Genomic DNA, 20,151 nt, shown 5'->3' on the forward strand with positions numbered 1-20,151 from the left:
GAGGACTGGAGGCAGAAGCGGCTCCACATCAGTTGTGTGTTTTTGTGGGTCTGCGCTCACCTGGCTGACCTCGGCTCGGACCGCCGCAGTGCGCGCAAAGTCATTTTAAGTCGCACAAACCATCCGCGGGTTCTCTCAGGACCTGATTACATTTCGAAGCTTTTTGCGCGCTCCTGTTTTGCGCAGCGCCGCCGTCTCCAGACTGTCTGCGCGTCGTTGTCATTGTAATGCCGCTCTGATCTGTGCGCGCATTTTGCATCTCAAGTGCGTCTGGAATACTGAGCGCGTGGTTTGGACGTGGACTTGTCGCAGCTTCATTTGGATTTTTTCCAGTTGAAGTGTGTGTTTTTTTGTTTTGTTTTTTTTGTTGTTTGTTTTTTTTTGTGAGCGAACCTGAGTGATGTTGCTCCTCTGCAGGTCCACCTGTGGGTTTCTCCTCTGCTCCTTGCTGCTGCTCCAAACGGCGCGCTCCTCCTCTGCGCTAATTACAGGTAAGATTAAAGGCACCATATGAGTTTGTAATAACACATCACAAATCCTGCCACCTTATTTAGTCTGCCGTCTCACTCCGTGTGCGTGTCAAACTGACATTTCTGAGCAGTGATGTGGGGGGAAATTAAAAAGCTGCCAGAACACCAAACACAAATTTTCTCATAGATTATTATGTCACCTTCTTTGAAACAGTTTAAATGAAACGCGTTCGACAGTTAATATCCAGTTTGTTGCAACCTGTAAAAGACATTTGAATGTATTTCTTCTTTTTCTTTTATTTCTGTGATAATGTTTCTGTTTCTGAAATAATGCGCGATGCAGCTCGCACAAATCACAACCATTTAAGTCATTAAAATAAAGTTAGGTCTTTTTTTTAAGTGGCTGCTCCCTGTCTGCTCCGGCTGGCCCTTTGATGGCCGCATTGCATCACAGGATGCCGTCTGTCTGCCTGCAGCCTTTGAGGGGAAAGAAGTCAAGGAGAGGTGCACGCGGTGGCGCACGCTTGCGCGTCTTATCGCTGAACAAACAGCGGTGCATGACGGGACGTCTGCAGCCGACCTGCTTTCTCACTGGGAGCTGCTGTATGAGGCAAAGAGCAGCACTACATGGAGTGAAGGGTTTCATCAAGCCCCGCCCATTGTAGTGTTAAACAATTTCATTATATTGTTTAATTTTAATTTGGTTTTCAAAGAGACAATCGACATCGACAATAGACATAAAAAAACACAGAGGATAGATAACACGTGCATTCTCATGTCCTCTTGATGACAGCAGACCACAGATGACAATAAAAAAGGCAAATAAGTAAAATCTAACATTATATTATATAAAAGTGCAAAATAGAAAATATAGTAAAAAAAAAAAGTTTCCTTGGATTTAATTTAAAAAATTACGTGAAGCGGTTCCATGAAACTGTGTTCCATACAAAATGTTCTGTAATGCTTTTTATTCAGGAAGGTTGTATTAATTCAAAGAAAAGTTGTTGAGATAACCATAACTTTATTTTAAATAAAGTAACTGATTTAATTGCACCTTAAAAATGAGTTTTTTGCTAAATCCAACAAAATGGGATTCTTTAACACCAGCAATAGTGAGATTTCACTTTTTTTTAGTGTACTATGAATTAAAATGACCTAAATATACCTCTGAATCATAACAAAGAAACCATATTGTCATTATTATTAGCAATAAATGTAACATTTAAAAGTTAGTTAACTGTACATTATCAGTCTGGTTTTCTAGATTACTCCAGAAAACGGTTTAACTTAAAAAAAAAATGATGGAGGTAGACAATTCCATGCACAAAGAACTCTTTCCAAAATCCTTTACTCTTTGTACACTGCTGTTTACTGTATTGACCAAGTTAGGATTTGTTTTTACTTGAATAAACAACATCAGATGCAACTGATTATCCTCATAACAATGCTTTTGGCATTTTGTGGTGAATATGTGAAAGCACACAGAGAACATAAGTTATTCCTTTATTAGTCCTGCGTGGGGAAGTTTGCAGTCTCACGGTAGCAATGTTAATAGTAATAGTAATTGTGCAACAGTAGGACAGAGTAAAATGTGCAAAAAGAAAGCAGGGTAAATGCCTATCGGCATGGCAAATGAAGAGGATGAAAAGTAGAGAAATACTACTTTTTAAGCAGGACACAAATAGAACATCTGCAGTGAGTAAAAGAACTCTACTCTGTGTACAGTGAAGCAGATTTACTGAAAGTATTGCACAGTTTGTTGATCTGGGATACATAAGTTTGAAGTCATTAAAACCCGTGTGACATTTTGATGGTGTGATTTAACCCAGTATACGGTGGTACACAGTATTACATGGCATTGCACCCCTATGTAGGCATGTTATTTCAGCATCAGCGTGCACATTCTCTCCCTGGAGCCACTGTTTGTGAATCCAGTTTTATTTTATAGTTGGATGTTTGCCATCACGGAGCCAATCACTCAAGGTTGTCCAAATTAATCCAGAGCATAGCGCCACAGAAACTCACATTAATTGCATCACACATTTGCAAAAACATTGACCTTCATGTGTTTTTTTGTTCATTCGCTGTGCTTTGGATAGAAATGATTTTCCAGCAGCAGGTTGGTGGAGTTTCCCCCCTTTCTTACTTAAAAGCCTGATGCATGTTATTTCTTGCTGGTTCTGTGGTGTTTGATCTCCAACCAAAGTGAGTGAAGGAGACAAACTACTCACTGATATTGGTGTATTAATTAGCCGTGTTAGGAGCATTGTGACCAAGCCTAGAATATTTGTTTCACTTTAAAATGTTATTTGGATTTTGACCGTTGTGATTTTCCTCATCTTTGAAAGCACATTTTTGGACATTATCTGTCTGTAATAGTTAAAAATTAAAAAACAACATTTTTGGGGGGTAGCACCACTACATGTGGGATTGAGCTGTTGCAACGCTTGATGGCTAAACCAATTATTTTGGGGATCTGATGCAGTCAGAGTGACAATTTTAGTGATATTGGAATTGTCACACTTTAAAACAATGAAAACAGAACCTGGACTAGAAGACGGTGGGACAAAGAGTCTGTCCTCACATTAAGTGTCATATTCCATGAGGACAAATTGGTATTTTTACTCTGCGTGCCAGCAGTAGTGCCAGGGACTGTAATCGCTCCCGTGTCTGTGTGCAACATGTCTCATAAATAGGTGAGAAGACTTTTACCAAACCTTGTAGAAATGTTCCTCGAGTGTCACCAGATGACTCATTTTTGGAGGTCGGCCATAAGTCATGATCATCAAAAATATAGTCCAAAAAACACATTTTCAGGAAATCTCCACATTTAAAAGGGAAGATATGAAGCTTGTATTACATAGTAAATTATTTTGAATCAAATGGTGTGAGTAACATGATGATATTTTGTAACTAAGTCTTATTCAGTGTAGTATTATGTGTGCAGAGTACTCATCGGCTCTCTGCTGCCTTTCACTGTGGTTGTGATCATATTTCCTATTGTGCACGTGTCATGCTTTTATCAGTAAATGAGACTGTTGGTGCTGGTGCTGTTAGAAAGTTACGGGATTTGCTGGATGTTCCCGCCTTCCTTTTGTCGCTGTAACTGCGACACCTTTGTTGCTTTACTTGTTGATCCAAACAGGCTTATGGATGCTGAGGACTTGAAGGGCGATAATGATTGTTTGGAGTGATAACATTCAAAGCATGATTTTAAAGCTTTCTGCTTGTGTCTCTGTGTCAAGAAGTGGGCACTGTGAGGTGAGATGATGCTTCCTATTGAGTAAAGAGACTGTTTGACAGAAATGACTCAGTCATCTCCTCTCTTCCTCTTTAAATATGTGATACGCCGTCTGTCTGAAGTGTGGAAGCTTGCTGCAGCTTTGAGGTGTTAGAGTCACTGTGGCAGGTGGCTCAACGGTCACACAGACTGGCCCCTGAACCCTCCACAAAGGAAAGTGGAAACTTTGGTCCAGGCCACTTTTGGAGCTGTAAAGAAAATGCAAGTTCTGTCCTGTGCAAATTTGTCAACTTTGACATGATTTGCTGCAGCATGTTACAACGCTGAGACACTTGATTCAAATTATTTCTTAGTTCTGCATGTACATGGGAAAGACAGGTCATTTCTCTTTTGCAAAGTGCTGGCACAGAAAGATAAAAATACAGAAAAGCAAACATAGAAAGGTGTGACAGATATATGACAAACAGGAAAAGGTATGATTTCAAATGGAAACATAGTTGTACTACGAGACATTTTCCTGCTGGTGTGCAGCAGTGTGCAAACTCAAGTACAACACTCAAGGAAATGAAATGCCATATTTACTTAATCTGGTTATGTAAGACAGTCTCATATAACTGGGTTGTTTAAATTCTGTTCCCCATTTAAACAACCCAGTTATGTGGGAAAGGTTGACATAAGTACATGAAGTAAATATGTATAGTATTTCATTTGTTAGAGTGCAGTGCACCAGAAAAAAAGGAACAGTGAGGGGAGTTTGCATCTTTCAACGTGTAAAAAGTGTGTCCATGTGTGTGTGTGTGTGTGTGTGTGTGTGTGAATTCATGATGTAGAAATTAATTTCCACTGAGTTTAAAGGACATCATTTTTTAAATTTTTATATAAAAAGCTTGATTTTTTTGTGTGTGTCATAAAAAATTCAAACATGCAAAAGCTGTACTTATGTCTATATATATATATATATATATATATATATATATATATATATATATATATATATATATATATATATATATATATATATATATATATATATGTGTGTGTGTGTGTGTGTGTGTGTGTGTATACACCACGGGATAAGATGATAGCAAAATTACCCATTTTGTAATGCTTACTACTCAGGAACCATACATTACATACATAATATATACATCCTTTTACAATCTCACTTTAGAAAGATAATCATTTACTGTGTGCAGTAGGGTGGAAAATTTGCCAGGGTGCTACAGTATAGCCCGATCAATGTTAGATGCAAGATACATACATTGACACATTCACTCATTGAAATGCTTAATACTAAGGAACCATAATAAATAAAAGGTAAGTACTCAAGTTCAACTCAGTTTTTCTGAAAACATTAAGAAGTCAGATAGCAAAAATTAGAGTGTGAATAACAATTAAAATTTAATCAAGATTTAACATTTCATGCCCAAAACATTGTGCAAAATCAAACGGGGGTCAGCTTTACAACCCTTGCAGTTTTGTAACTAATCAGTGTTGCCACAGGTACTTTGAAAAGTTACATTTTACACTTTGTATATACAGTTACTTCATTAACAGCTGCAGGCAACTTGTCAGCAGCTGCTGAATGTAACAAATAAAGTAACTAAATAACTTGGTCATTTTTAAGATTGCGTACTACTTAGAAAAGTAACTATTAGCTAATAGCTACTTTGCTGATTAGTTACTTTGCTGATTACTCAATATTAAGAGTAACCAAGTTGGATTGCTAGTTACCTTATTAGTTATATTACTTATTAGTTACAAGTTGTCAGCAGCTGCTAATAAAATAACAGTATAAAGCTGCTAAGAAAAGAACACTATAAAGCTGCTAATAAAATAACACTATAAAGCTGCTAATAAAGTAACTGTATAAAGCTGCTAATAAAATAACAGTATGAAGCTGCTAATAAAGTAACTGTATAAAGCTGCTAATAAAATAACAGTATGAAGCTGCTAATAAAGTAACTGTATAAAGCTGCTAATAAAATAACAGTATGAAGCTGCTAATAAAGTAACTGTATAAAGCTGCTAATAAAATAACAGTATGAAGCTGCTAATAAAGTAACTGTATAAAGCTGCTAATAAAATAACAGTATGAAGCTGCTAATAAAGTAACTGTATAAAGCTGCTAATAAAATAACACTATAAAGCTGCTAATAAAATAACACTATAAAGCTGCTAATAAAATAACACTATAAAGCTGCTAATAAAATAACACTATAAAGCTGCTAATAAAATAACACTATAAAGCTGCTAATAAAATAACACTATAAAGCTGCTAATAAAGTAACTGTATAAAGCTGCTAATAAAATAACAGTATGAAGCTGCTAATTAAGTAACTGTATAAAGCTGTTAATAAAGTAACTGTATAAAACTGCTAATAAAGTAACTGTATAAAGCTGCTAATAAAATAACAGTATGAAGCTGCTAATTAAGTAACTGTATAAAGCTGTTAATAAAGTAACTGTGTAAAGTAACTAAAAAAGTAATTTTTCTAAGTAACTGTGGCAACTGTAACTGATACATACATGTATTCATAGGAGGGGAGAATGACAGCAAAATGACGCATATTGTAAAGCTTAATACTCAGGAACCATAATGCATGCACACTTTTGCAACCCCACGTCTGACAGACAATGTTTTACTCTGTGTGGCAGAAACATTTCCAGGGCACTATTTATATAGTATCATTGTTAGATGCAAAATATATCCATTCATTGATTTCATGCCCCTTGCTGTTTCAGAAGCCATGTCATTTGTTGGGTGGTTAAATTAACTCATCATGCAACCGATACGGCAATAAAAAATGTGTTCACACTCATTGCCTTGATCAGTGAAGCCTATAAAAATGATATAAATAATGAGCACAATGTATTTGATTTTTGTTGGCCTGTCGAAAACTGCAACTAATAAATAAGTCGGATAAATGCCCAGATGTTACCATGTACTCACTCTTTCATTAACTTGACAGAAAAGTCTGAATGTTGACGTAACTTTAGCTCCATCTTGAGTGCACAACAACCTTCATGTTCCATTCCAAGTGCTACCCTAATTTTATCCTTCTTTGCACTGTTATGATAAACAGACACACATGGATTGTATTTTGTAACACATAGAATCAAAACAGTATGTGAAACACATGAATAAGAGATACTATGCCCATTATTCAGAGTAGTTTCTCTGGAAAAGTTTTGTATTCAGCCAAAATTAAGTGATAGTGGCAAAAAATATGCATTGTAGGAGATGGCTGGGTCATTTCATTATGGTAGTGCACAGTATAAAATGGTATAAAAACTGGGTCACTGTCTAGTTACACAATGTCAGGTTTCTGATGTAATGGATGACATCAAACCTAAAGATAAATAACTGCACGTCAGGCAGCCAAAAAAAATAAATAAATAAAATAAAATAAATAAATAAAATGTGACACAAGAATGGAAGGAATTCTTCATCCTAAAAGGATGAGACGGCGGAGACACTTTAATTACCTCCAGGTTGTAAATTTTACAGTGATGGCGGAGTCGGCACGGTTCATCTGCTCTGGTGAATACACAGACGGCACAACTCGCCCCATTAGATCCTGTTGTTGCCAATGACAACCTGGATACTAACTTTAACTTGAAATTGACATGAAAAATAGATTCACCGTTGTGAAGAATTTTTGCAATTTCCTTTTTTTTTTTGTGGAGACAAATTTTTTGTGTTTTTTGTGATATATATATATATATATATATATATATATATATATATATATATATATATAGTTGTATGCAAAAGTTTGGGCACCCCTGATAATTTTCATGATTTTCCTTTATAAATCATTGGTTGTCTGGATCAGCAGTTTCAGTTAAATATATCATGTAGCAGATGAATACACTGATATTTGAGAAGTGAATTGAAGTTTCTAGTATTTACAAAAAGTGTGCAATAATTATTTAAACAAAATTAGGCAGGTGCATAAATTTGGGCACCCTTGTCATTTTATTAATTTGAATACATTTAGCACTAATTATTGGAACACAAAGTTGTTTTGGTAAGCTCATTGACCCTTGACCTCCTTACACAGGTGAATTCAATCATGAGAAAGGGCATTTAAGGTGGCCATTTGCAAATGTTTCCCGTCTTTGCATCTCTTGGCAAACATGGGAGCCTCTAAACAACTGAAAACAAAGATTGTTCAACATCATGGTTTAGGGGAAGGATACAAAAAGCTGTCAGTTTCCACTGTGAGGAACATAGTGAGGAAATGGAAGACCGCAGGCACAGTACTAATTAAGGCTGAAGTGGCAGGCCAAAAAAAATCTCAGATAAGCTCAAGTGAAGGATGGCAAGAACAGTCATTGTCAACCCACAGACCTGCTCCAAAGACCTACAACATGATCTTGCTGCAGATACTGTTCCTGTGCATCGTTCAACTATACAGTGCACTTTGCACAAAGAGATGCTGGCTGATGCTGTAATGCAGAGGAAGACTTTTCTGTGTACATGCCACAAACAGAGTTGCTTGAGATATGCTAAAGCACATTTGGACAAGCCAGCTTCATTTTGGAATAAAGTACTGTGGACTGATGAAACGAAAATTATTTGGACATAACAAGGTGTGGTTTGCATGGCTGAAAAAGAACACAGCATTCCAAGAAAAAGGCTTGCTACTTACAGTAAAATTAGGAGGTGGTTCCATCATGCTGTGTGGCTGTGTGGCCAGTGCAAGTACTGGGAATCTTGTTAAAGTTGAGGGTCACATGGATTCCAGTCAATATCAGCAGATTCTTGAGAACAATGTTCAAAAATCAGAGACAAAGTTGAAGTTGCGCCGGGGCAGGATCTTTCAACAAGATGACCCTAAACACTGCTCAAAATCGACTAAGGCATTCATGCAGAGGAACAAGTACAATGTTCTGGAATGGCCATCTCAGTCCCCAGACCTGAATATTATTGAAAATCTGTGCCGTAATTTTAAGTGCGCTGTCCATGCTCAGAAACCAACAAACTTGAGATGTTTTGTAAAGACGAATAGTCCAAAATACCTTCAACCAGAATCCAAACTCTCATTGGAAGCTATAGGAAGCATTTACAAGCTGTTATTTCTGCAAAAGGAAGATCTACTAAATATTGATGTATTTTTTTCTGTTGGGGTGCCCAAATTTATGCACCTACCTAATTTTGTTTAAAGAATTATTGCACACTTTCCGTAAATCCTACAAACTTCATTTCACTTCTCAAATATCACTGTTTATCTGCTATATGATATATTTAACTGAAATTGCTGATCCAAACCAATGATTTATAAAGGAAAATCATCAAGGGTGCCCAATAGTTTTTTACATACAACTGTATATATATGAATAAGGCCATATTGGATTTATTGGTTTACAGATTTTTCTTGGACTCGAGGACCAGGATCAGTCGGTTAAAAAAAATGTGATAATGTTCAGAGTTTAAATAATAGCCATTGTTATTTTCAGGAATTGATGGGTTTGACTTCTTAATGAAAAATTATGGACGAGGACCAAAGTTTTATACTTCTATTGTAAACAATTTCATGAACCAACAAATCTGCTGTGGAGCCGCATTTCTTCCGAACAGACCATGATTTTTGTGTGTGTGTGTTTTTTTTTTTTTTTTGAAGACTTTTAAATCAAGTCACAATGACACCAAATCACAATTATGTAATCTTTGCAATTAATCTACAGTTCACACCATTTAAAAATCTGTGTTTCCACAGAAAACTTACATGTCTGATGATGCCCAGGAGTTGTGTCTCCCAACTTCCATTGACGTCTTCACAGACAATGAAAAACAAATAAAAAATCCTGATCGCCTTGTCCACATTCTCCACACAGATGAAGCCCGCTGTCGCTGTGTGCACAGTGGTCTTTGCAGGCCTGGCAGCATTAAACTTATTTCCACATTATTTTTGTAATGGTGTCCTTGAGTTTTTGAAAGGCGCCTATAAATGGAATGTATTATTCAGTGGTGGGCACAGTTCCGCCAATCCGCTAACCGCTAATTATTGAAGATAATGTTTTCATTATAGGATTAGCTTTTTAGATAACATTGAAAACCATCATTGAGCCAATTATCTTCCGATAAGTTTTGGTCTGATCATTTTTAGACCGCTAACATATTTTTGCAGACATGGTAAACAAAGCTTAACAGTTACAAACATTTATGAAGTCTAAAATCAGTTGAGTACCTACCTGTTAAATGTTTTGTAGTAGATGCGCAGTTCTGTCCACTGCAAACAGGAGAGCTGGTTCTAGAAGAAACCGCTCTATTCTCTGCAGGCAAAGGAGAACTGGTCAAAGAAAAGAAAAAAAAAACAAAACTCATTTCTTTTGGCCCCATACTGATACACTGGCAATATCACCCAAGTCATCCAGAGGCATACAGTTTTAACTTATGGTTAAAATTTTAACCAAACTAATTTCGGACAAGTTATTTAAATTAATGTCACGTCTGAAGTTTTATGAATTGAAAATATCAGATATATGTTTTAGTTTTAAAGTAATGCACTAATTTTGAAGGTTTTAGTGTGGACACGCTGTGCCCAGTGCATTATGGATAATCTCAGTACATTCACGACAGAAGAAATGCATTTGAGACGCTCTGATCAGGCTCCACATGGACAACAGCATTAAACCCTTTGTATATTGTGCCTAAAACGCTCATGAATATATTCTCTGGGTTTATAGACATTGTTATTGTGTTTGTTTTATGTAAAAATGCCAGAAGAAGCCCAGGTTGCTTCTCCATTATTTTCAAATGGAATCATTGCAATCAATTCCAGTTTACGCTTTAGAGTCCTGCTTATGTCAAGCACTGTCTGTCATCTTTGTTTCAGAGTAATATACATTAGATGTCTGAAATTCAGTTTGCATTTATTAAATTCCACACATCTTAAATGTAGCAGACACGGATTATCTGGACTTTTGTTTTGGCAAGTTTTCACAGTCTCTACTGCCATCTACTGGCCAGTAATGTTCATGGCAGTATTCGCCCTAAGTACTGAGCGTCTGGGCACCAGTAGATGGCAGTGTTTTATTTATTTTGACACCGCGGTTATATCAGACGGTTATCTAATTACAACTTGGCTTTTTTTTTTGCAAATGCCTTTTTTTTGGTCACAAATAAAAAATGGCATATTTTACAAAAGCACATTTATATGTAAACACCAACACACACCTCACATTAACATGTTGGTTTTTACATAGAATGAATGAGTCAACCAGTCAGTGTTAGCGGAGGCAGATTTTGCCCATAATCCCTTTGGCATCTGTCTGTGTTTGTTACATAAGTTCAGAATTAGTGCAATATTTAACATTAAAGATATATGTTATATTTTAACTTTGTACAAATGACAGAATTGACATTAATGGAGTTATTCTGTCGGTATTAATTTTATTTCTAAATCAGAACCATAATTCAGCACTGCTTTATTTTTTAAGACCTCCACCTCATGCCGACACTGTTATTGAGTAGAGAGTTGAGCTTTGCTGCATCTCTCAACTGCTTCTCTGCGAACAAAGACAGAAGTGCTGACTCATTGTTTAGGTCTGTGGTCGCCTTTGATGCTATCAGAAGCGATGGTGGTGTTAAAACTCAAAATCAGCTTGTTAGTAGTTGCAAGTGTACCGGAGAAAATAGTGGAAGTTAGCTGTAGCTTCCGATAAATTTTTCGGTGGTTTATTGGTTTAACTTTATAAAAGATAACTTTTCAGTTAGCTGATTATCTGTTATTGAAGCTAACTTTTGGTTAGCTGTGCCCACCACTGGCATTATTATTATTATTATTATTATTACAGAGATCCTCAGAAGAATAAATCAGTAAAAACACAATAAATCTGGTTCGAGCGATCACTCTGTGGCCAAACAGGACATGTCCAGGATGTGTGCACAGTCAGACTGTGCATGCACAGCCTGTCCATGCATTAAAACTTAATTCCATTAGATGGCGCAGCTCATACGTGGCCGCACAGGACGCACGTGCACCGCGATCCTTTAGAAGCGCTTTGATAATAATTTAATCCGTAATGTAGGCCCTACATTCAGTTAAAGCTTACTAACCCAGGGCATACACCACTCTTGTAGTCACTCTTAAATCTTTAAATTTTTGGCTGGCACACCAAGAAGTCAGTAGGAAAAATAAAAAATAGTTCTCAGGAGAAATTTTTTTCACTGAGCCGGCAATTTTTAGAGCAGTTGGTGGATCCCTAAGGGCCCCTTCACACATTGTACAAAGTTTGAACAAAGTGCACACTTAGTGCGCATCAAGCAGGAATCGTGTGCAAACCATCTAATGTCGTCCCTGTTGCCAACACCTCGTACACCTGTTGCTACAACTATTTGTGCACACAAGCGCCTGAAAGACAGAGTGTGTGCTGTGCAAATCCATTGCACCCTCTTGTTGCAGATGTTGGCCAAAATCCAGGTGACACGCATGAACATGTAACGCTGTTCGCATGGCACTTAGAAAATGTGTAGCCAGTTGCACTCTTGGCACGACAACAGACTGCAGACAACCACTGTCGTACTCACAGTGAAATTTGTCGATGTTCCCCATGAGTGTGAGTTTGCACACTGGCACGTGGGTGTGTGTGCTCTACTGACAGCAGGTGTGGCTCCCGACAAGAGCAGCTGAGGGGCTCTGTTGTTCTGGACATTCCAGCTGCACAACACCTACTTTGTTTGGACAGACATGGACTAATAACTGTTCACTGTGAGGCACGTGTGTCTGATTGCTGTACTTACGTGGACATAAATAAAAACATATATTGCCATGGGGACAAGCTGCAGCGAGCAAGTGCGCGCACGGAGCGGACAGCCTGCCAGGTTGAAACTGACCATCAGATCAGAACATGCAGCTGGCGATCTGACGGTCACGTCACCCACGTGAACTCTGCTCCACATGACGTGGTGTCTGTACTGCGGCACACCGTCCACAAGACACATGTGTTAGGGCAGTACATGCGCACGGTGACTGGACGCACCAGACCAGTAGATGTGGACATCGGAACACACTGCTTTTCATTCATGTCATTTCATGTTTGTGACCATGGGTCATCTACAGAGGAACAGACGGATCATATTTGTATTGCTTGCTTGATAAATGTGGTGTTTTTATATGGTGTGTGATTATAATCATTTTTTGATAGTACTTCCACGTCTTTCCTGATATGAGGCAGATTCCCACAACTTTCAAAGGACAGCTCCATAGCTCAGTGGTACAGTTTCTGACTGGCAATCAGAGCTTTTGGAAGGTGTGGGTTCGAGTTGTGGGTGGTATGTTTGTATCTTTTTTGTTTTTTTTTATTCCACATAAGTGGTGTGATGTGGTCCCACAGGTACTACCTGTTTTTTTTTTTTTTTTTTTACATTATTATTGTTATTATTCCACATAAGCGGCACGATGTGGTCCCACAGGTACAAACTGTTTTTTTTTTTTTATTCCACATAAGCAGGGCGATGTGGTCCCACAGGTACCGGCTGGTTTTTATTTTTATTTTTTATTCCACATAAGCGGTGCGATGTGGTCCCACAGGTACCAGCTTTTTTTTTTTTTATTCCACATAAGCAGCGCAATGTGGTGCACCTCGCACTGTTCCTGCTCAAAAGACACCGTCGCATGCATGACCTCTCGCACCGGGATCGTGCACACCTGCCTGTCGGCGCGATGTTTCTTGGTACGCAAAGTTGAACTGTTTTGCGCTGTTTTGCCGTATTTGACCAAACTTCGTCCAAACTTCGCACTATGTGTGAAGGGGCCCTAAACCAATAAATCCAATAACTATGGCCTAAAACTAAACTTGTCATTAACTGGGTTGGGTTGTGTGTAGTGAGTGCCGCGATAGCCTCGATCAAAGTAATTTTGAGAAAAACGTTGTTTCTGAAAAGGTACAGTTGAAGATCTTTTAAACAACTCATTCAATAAATAAGCAAAATACTGCAGCTGCTAGCATTCATGCATACGCTGCAATGATTTTAGCCTTTAAATATTAAATGGATTTGATATGGCTGCACATTTCCAAACTGTCCAGCAGGTGTAAGTGTTCAGCAGGTGTCATCCCCTTTCTCATTCTACATATCATTGAATTCCTGTTTTACTTTCTGCTTCTGTGGTATATTGCTTCCTACATTTGAAGATGTATATAGTATTCATTTACTATGTTTCTCTCTGCAGTTGCTAGCTGACATTGTGTGCTCACGTGAAGGTGGGTGGTGCTCCAGCAGGTGGCAGATATGTCTATGAGAAATTACATAGGTTAGACAAAGTTGCGTTTTTGATTGAACTGGTGCATCAGAGTTCACCAGATTTTAGTCATCATCCTGATTATATGCCATTTTTAGCTGGAGATGTACAAGGTGACAGTATTTATTGGTTACTACTGTATTTATTGGTTGAGTTACTGTCTACATTATTTGGCTCAGCTACATTTTTGCTGTCCAAATCTGATACGCAGTTTCCAGTGCAGAGAGAGAGATTTATTAAATTTGGTGCAGCTGTTGATAATACAGTTGTAGTTCTAACTGTTTTGCATTTGTTCTGTTTTATTTTCATTTTTTGCTTTTCTCATTTGTTTGTTCTCTTGCTGTCTTTTTCTGCTTGGGTTTTCTCTGTCTCTATTTCTCTTGTCTTTCTCTTGGTGCTTGTTTGTGGGTGTTTCCTTCTGTCTAGCCTGTTCTGGAAGTTTCTAGTCACACCTGTTCCTAATTTGCATCTAATCACCTGGGTGTATTTAAGGTTCACAGTGTGTTCTAATCCCTCGCCAGGTCGATGTGCCTTCCAGCTCTGTTTGTATTTTTGCCTTGCCTCATCGTGTTTTTGACCACGCCTTCAGCCTGATGTTTTTGTACCGTTGCTCATTCGTGACTGCCGTGCCGTGCCATACCATGTACCGACTCCAGCAAGCGACCCCAGTAAATGATTTGAGGCTACAGAGCTGTGTGTTTGTGTCCTGCAATTGTGTCCAGCCGGCTTTGTCAGACAAGCCTGATATAAAGCTTGTTTTGTGCTTGACGTTGTGAGAGAACAGGCCACATGTGGCATTATTTTGATGTTGTTTCACAATGAAACATCACAGGGTCATGCATCTCTGAGATTTCGTGACTCTGTGAGGGACAGCGAGGAAAAAGTGGATTACCAGTTGTAATTATCATTGGTTCTCAATACACACGCCAGCCTGAGTGGAATTAAGACTTGTCACCATTTTAGGGGTGTTAACTGAAACAAACGTATTCTCAAATCCAACTTGTCACATATTGAAGCAGAAGCCTTGTTGTGACCAAGTGTCATGAGTTTGGCAGTCCTTTGGCATTGTTTTAGTGATGGGCAGGGTAACCGTAACCCAACAATCAATCAATCAATCAATTTTATTTATATAGCGCCAAATCACAACAAACAGTTGCCCCAAGGCGCCCCACACTGCAAGGCACGGCCACACAACAATCACGCAAAAACCCCAAAGGTCAAAACGACTCCCTGTGAGCAAGCACTCGGCGAGAGTGGGAAGGAAAAACCCCCTTCCAACAGGAAGAAACCTCCAGCAGAACCAGGCTCAGGGAGGGGCAGTCTTCTGCTGGGACTGGTTAGGGCTGAGGGAGAGAACCAGGAAAAAGACATGCTGTGGAGGGGAGCAGAGATCAATCACTAATGATTAAATGCAGAGTGGTGCATACAGAGCAAAAAGAGAAAGAAACACTCAGTGCATTATGGGAACCCCCCAGCAGTCTAAGTCTATAGCAGCATAACTAAGGGATGGTTCAGGGTCACCAGCATGAATTAGTTTTTCAGCATCACTCTGAGACAAGACCTTTCTAATTTTAGAGATATTGCGTAAATGCAAAAAAGCAGTCTTACATATTTCTTTAATATGCACTTTGAATGACATATCCTGATCAAAAATGACTCCAAGATTTCTCACAGTATTACTAGAGGTCAGGGTAATGCCATCCAGAGTAAGGATCTGGTTAGACACCATGTTTCTAAGATTTGTGGGGCCAAGTACAATAACTTCAGTTTTATCTGAGTTTAAAAGCAGGAAATTAGAGGTCATCCATGTCCTTATGTCTGTAAGACAATCCTGCAGTTTAGCTAATTGGTGTGTGTCCTCTGGCTTCATGGATAGATAAAGCTGGGTATCATCTGCGTAACAATGAAAATTTAAGCAATGCCGTCTAATAATACTGCCTAAGGGAAGCATGTATAAAGTGAATAAAATTGGTCCTAGCACAGAACCTTGTGGAACTCCATAATTAACCTTAGTCTGTGAAGAAGATTCCCCATTTACATGAACAAATTGTAATCTATTAGATAAATATGATTCAAACCACTGCAGCGCAGTGCCTTTAATACCTATGGCATGCTCTAATCTCTGTAATAAAATTTTATGGTCAACAGTATCAAAAGCAGCACTGAGGTCTAACAGAACAAGCACAGAGATGAGTCCACTGTCTGAGGCCATAAGAAGATCATTTGTAACCTTCACTAATGCTGTTTCTGTACTATGATGAATTCTAAAACCTGACTGAAACTCTTCAAATAGACCATTCCTCTGCAGATGATCAGTTAGCTGTTTTACAACTACCCTTTCAAGAATTTTTGAGAGAAAAGGAAGGTTGGAGATTGGCCTATAATTAGCTAAGATAGCTGGGTCAAGTGATGGCTTTTTAATTAATGGTTTAATTACTGCCACCTTAAAAGCCTGTGGTACATAGCCAACTAATAAAGATAGATTGATCATATTTAAGATCGAAGCATTAAATAATGGTAGGGCTTCCTAAATTAGTGAGACGCCATTTCCTCTCCAACTTACGGGTTATCTGCTTTAAGCTGCGAGTTTGTGAGTTATACCACGGAGTCAGGCACTTCTGATTTAAAGCTCTCTTTTTCAGAGGAGCTACAGCATCCAAAGTTGTCTTCAATGAGGATGTAAAACTATTGACGAGATACTCTATCTCACTTACAGAGTTTAGGTAGCTACTCTGCACTGTGTTGGTATATGGCATTAGGGAACATAAAGAAGGAAACATATCCTTAAACCTAGTTACAGCGCTTTCTGAAAGACTTCTAGTGTAATGAAACTTATTCCCCACTGCTGGGTAGTCCATCAGAGTAAATGTAAATATTATTAAGAAATGATCAGACAGAAGGGAGTTTTCAGGGAATACTGTTAAGTCTTCAATTTCCATACCATAAGTCAGAACAAGATCTAAGATATGATTAAAGTGGTGGGTGGACTCATTTACTTTTTGAGCAATAGAGTCTAATAATAGATTAAATGCAGTGTTGAGGCTGTCATTCTCAGCATCTGTGTGGATGTTAAAATCGCCCACTATAATTATCTTATCTGAGCTAAGCACTAAGTCAGACAAAAGTTCTGAAAATTCACAGAGAAACTCACAGTAACGTCCAGGAGGACGATAGATAACAACAAATAAAACTGTTTTTTGGGACTTCCAATTTGGATGGACAAGACTAAGAGTCAAGCTTTCAAATGAATTAAAGCTCTGTCTGGGTTTTTGATTAATTAATAAGCTGGAATGGAAGATTGCTGCTAATCCTCCGCCTCGGCCCGTGCTACGAGCGTTCTGGCAGTTAGTGTGACTCGGGGGTGTTGACTCATTTAAACTAACATATTCATCCTGCTGTAACCAGGTTTCTGTAAGGCAGAATAAATCAATATGTTGATCAATTATTATATCATTTACTAACAGGGACTTAGAACAGAGAGACCTAATGTTTAATAGACCACATTTAACTGTTTTAGTCTGTGGTGCAGTTGAAGGTGCTATATTATTTTTTCTTTTTGAATTTTTATGCTTAAATAGATTTTTGCTGGTTATTAGTGGTCTGGGAGCAGGCACCGTCTCTACGGGGATGGGGTAATGAGGGGATGGCAGGGGGAGAGAAACTGCAGAGAGGTGTGTAAGACTACAACTCTGCTTCCTGGTCCCAACCCTGGATAGTCACGGTTTGGAGGATTTAAGAAAATTGGCCAGATTTCTAGAAATGAGAGCTGCTCCATCCAAAGTGGGATGGATGCCGTCTCTCCTAACAAGACCAGGTTTTCCCCAGAAGCTTTGCCAATTATCTATGAAGCCCACCTCATTTTTTGGACACCACTCAGACAGCCAGCAATTCAAGGAGAACATGCGGCTAAACATGTCACTCCCGGTCCGATTGGGGAGGGGCCCAGAGAAAACTACAGAGTCCGACATTGTTTTTGCAAAGTTACACACCGATTCAATGTTAATTTTAGTGACCTCCGATTGGCGTAACCGGGTGTCATTACTGCCGGCGTGAATTACAATCTTACCAAATTTACGCTTAGCCTTAGCCAGCAGTTTCAAATTTCCTTCAATGTCGCCTGCTCTGGCCCCCGGAAGACAATTGACTATGGTTGCTGGTGTCGCTAACTTCACATTTCTCAAAACAGAGTCGCCAATAACCAGAGTTTGATCCTCGGCGGGTGTGTCGTCGAGTGGGGAAAAACGGTTAGAAATGTGAACGGGTTGGCGGTGTACACGGGGCTTCTGTTTAGGGCTACGCTTCCTCCTCACAGTCACCCAGTCGGCCTGCTTTCCCGGCTGCTTGGGATCTGCCAGAGGGGAACTAACGGCGGCTAAGCTACCTTGGTCCGCACCGACTACAGGGGCCTGGCTAGCTGTAGAATTTTCCACGGTGCGGAGCCGAGTCTCCAATTCGCCCAGCCTGGCCTCCAAAGCTATGAATACGCTACACTTATTACAAGTACCGTTACTGCTAAAGGAGGACGAGGAATAACTAAACATTTCACACCCAGAGCAGAAAAGTGCGGGAGAGACAGGAGAAGCCGCCATGCTAAATCGGCTAAGAGCTAGTAGCTACGCTAAGCTAGCGGATTCCTAAAAACACGCAAAGTGAATAATGTGTAAATAATTTAGAGGTGATTCAGCAGAAGGAGTGCTTTAGTTAAGGCACGTGACGATTACACTGTGAAACAAATCGTTATCTAGATAACTAGATCAATCTAACTGCGCAGATTAAACAGCTAACAGATACAGCAAAACACCGCTGTGCTCCGTAACAGGAAGTGATACAATACCGCAGTGAGAGCCAACCACCAGTAGAGGCCAGGTTACAAATGAACATGTCACTAATTTAGAAGATCTTCACTTAGCCTGGAAAAAGAGTCTGTTGCTCTATAAAAAAAAGCCCTCCGTAAAGCTAGGACATCTTACTACTCATCACTAATTGAAGAAAATAAGAACAACCCCAGGTTTCTTTTCAGCACTGTAGCCAGGCTGACAAAGAGTCAGAGCTCTATTGAGCCGAGTATTCCTTTAACTTTAACTAGTAATGACTTCATGACTTTCTTTGCTAATAAAATTTTAACTATTAGAGAAAAAATTACTCATAACCATCCCAAAGATGTATCGTTATCTTTGGCTGCTTTCAGTGATGCCGGTATTTGGTTAGACTCTTTCTCTCAGATTGTTCTGTCTGAGTTATTTTCATTAGTTACTTCATCCAAACCATCAACATGTCTATTAGACCCCATTCCTACCAGGCTGCTCAAGGAAGCCCTACCATTATTTAATGCTTCGATCTTAAATATGATCAATCTATCTTTATTAGTTGGCTATGTACCACAGGCTTTTAAGGTGGCAGTAATTAAACCATTACTTAAAAAGCCATCACTTGACCCAGCTATCTTAGCTAATTATAGGCCAATCTCCAACCTTCCTTTTCTCTCAAAAATTCTTGAAAGGGTAGTTGTAAAACAGCTAACTGATCATCTGCAGAGGAATGGTCTATTTGAAGAGTTTCAGTCAGGTTTTAGAATTCATCATAGTACAGAAACAGCATTAGTGAAGGTTACAAATGATCTTCTTATGGCCTCAGACAGTGGACTCATCTCTGTGCTTGTTCTGTTAGACCTCAGTGCTGCTTTTGATACTGTTGACCATAAAATTTTATTACAGAGATTAGAGCATGCCATAGGTATTAAAGGCACTGCGCTGCGGTGGTTTCATTCATATTTATCTAATAGATTACAATTTGTTCATGTAAATGGGGAATCTTCTTCACAGACTAAGGTTAATTATGGAGTTCCACAAGGTTCTGTGCTAGGACCAATTTTATTCACTTTATACATGCTTCCCTTAGGCAGTATTATTAGACGGCATTGCTTAAATTTTCATTGTTACGCAGATGATACCCAGCTTTATCTATCCATGAATCCAGAGGACACACACCAATTAGCTAAACTGCAGGATTGTCTTACAGACATAAAGACATGGATGACCTCTAATGTCCTGCTTTTTAAACTCAGATAAAACTGAAGTTATTGTACTTGGCCCCACAAATCTTAGAAACATGGTGTCTAACCAGATCCTTACTCTGGATGGCATTACCCTGACCTCTAGTAATACTGTGAGAAATCTTGGAGTCATTTTTG

General features: G+C 38.8%; 1 protein-coding gene across 1 annotated transcript in view; it reads left to right on the forward strand.

Moving 5' to 3' along the window:
- The first annotated feature begins 351 nt into the window (after positions 1-351).
- bmper (BMP binding endothelial regulator) overlaps positions 352-20,151 on the forward strand; it is a 135,878-nt gene continuing 116,078 nt past the window's right edge. Inside the window, exon 1 of the mRNA XM_034174407.1 lies at positions 352-491. Coding sequence (XP_034030298.1) covers positions 401-491 — 91 coding nt within the window. The 5' untranslated portion in view covers positions 352-400. The remainder of the gene's footprint in view (positions 492-20,151) is intronic.

This window comes from Thalassophryne amazonica, chromosome 7 (genome assembly GCF_902500255.1).
Source record: "Thalassophryne amazonica chromosome 7, fThaAma1.1, whole genome shotgun sequence".
Taxonomy (NCBI): Eukaryota; Metazoa; Chordata; class Actinopteri; order Batrachoidiformes; family Batrachoididae; genus Thalassophryne; species Thalassophryne amazonica.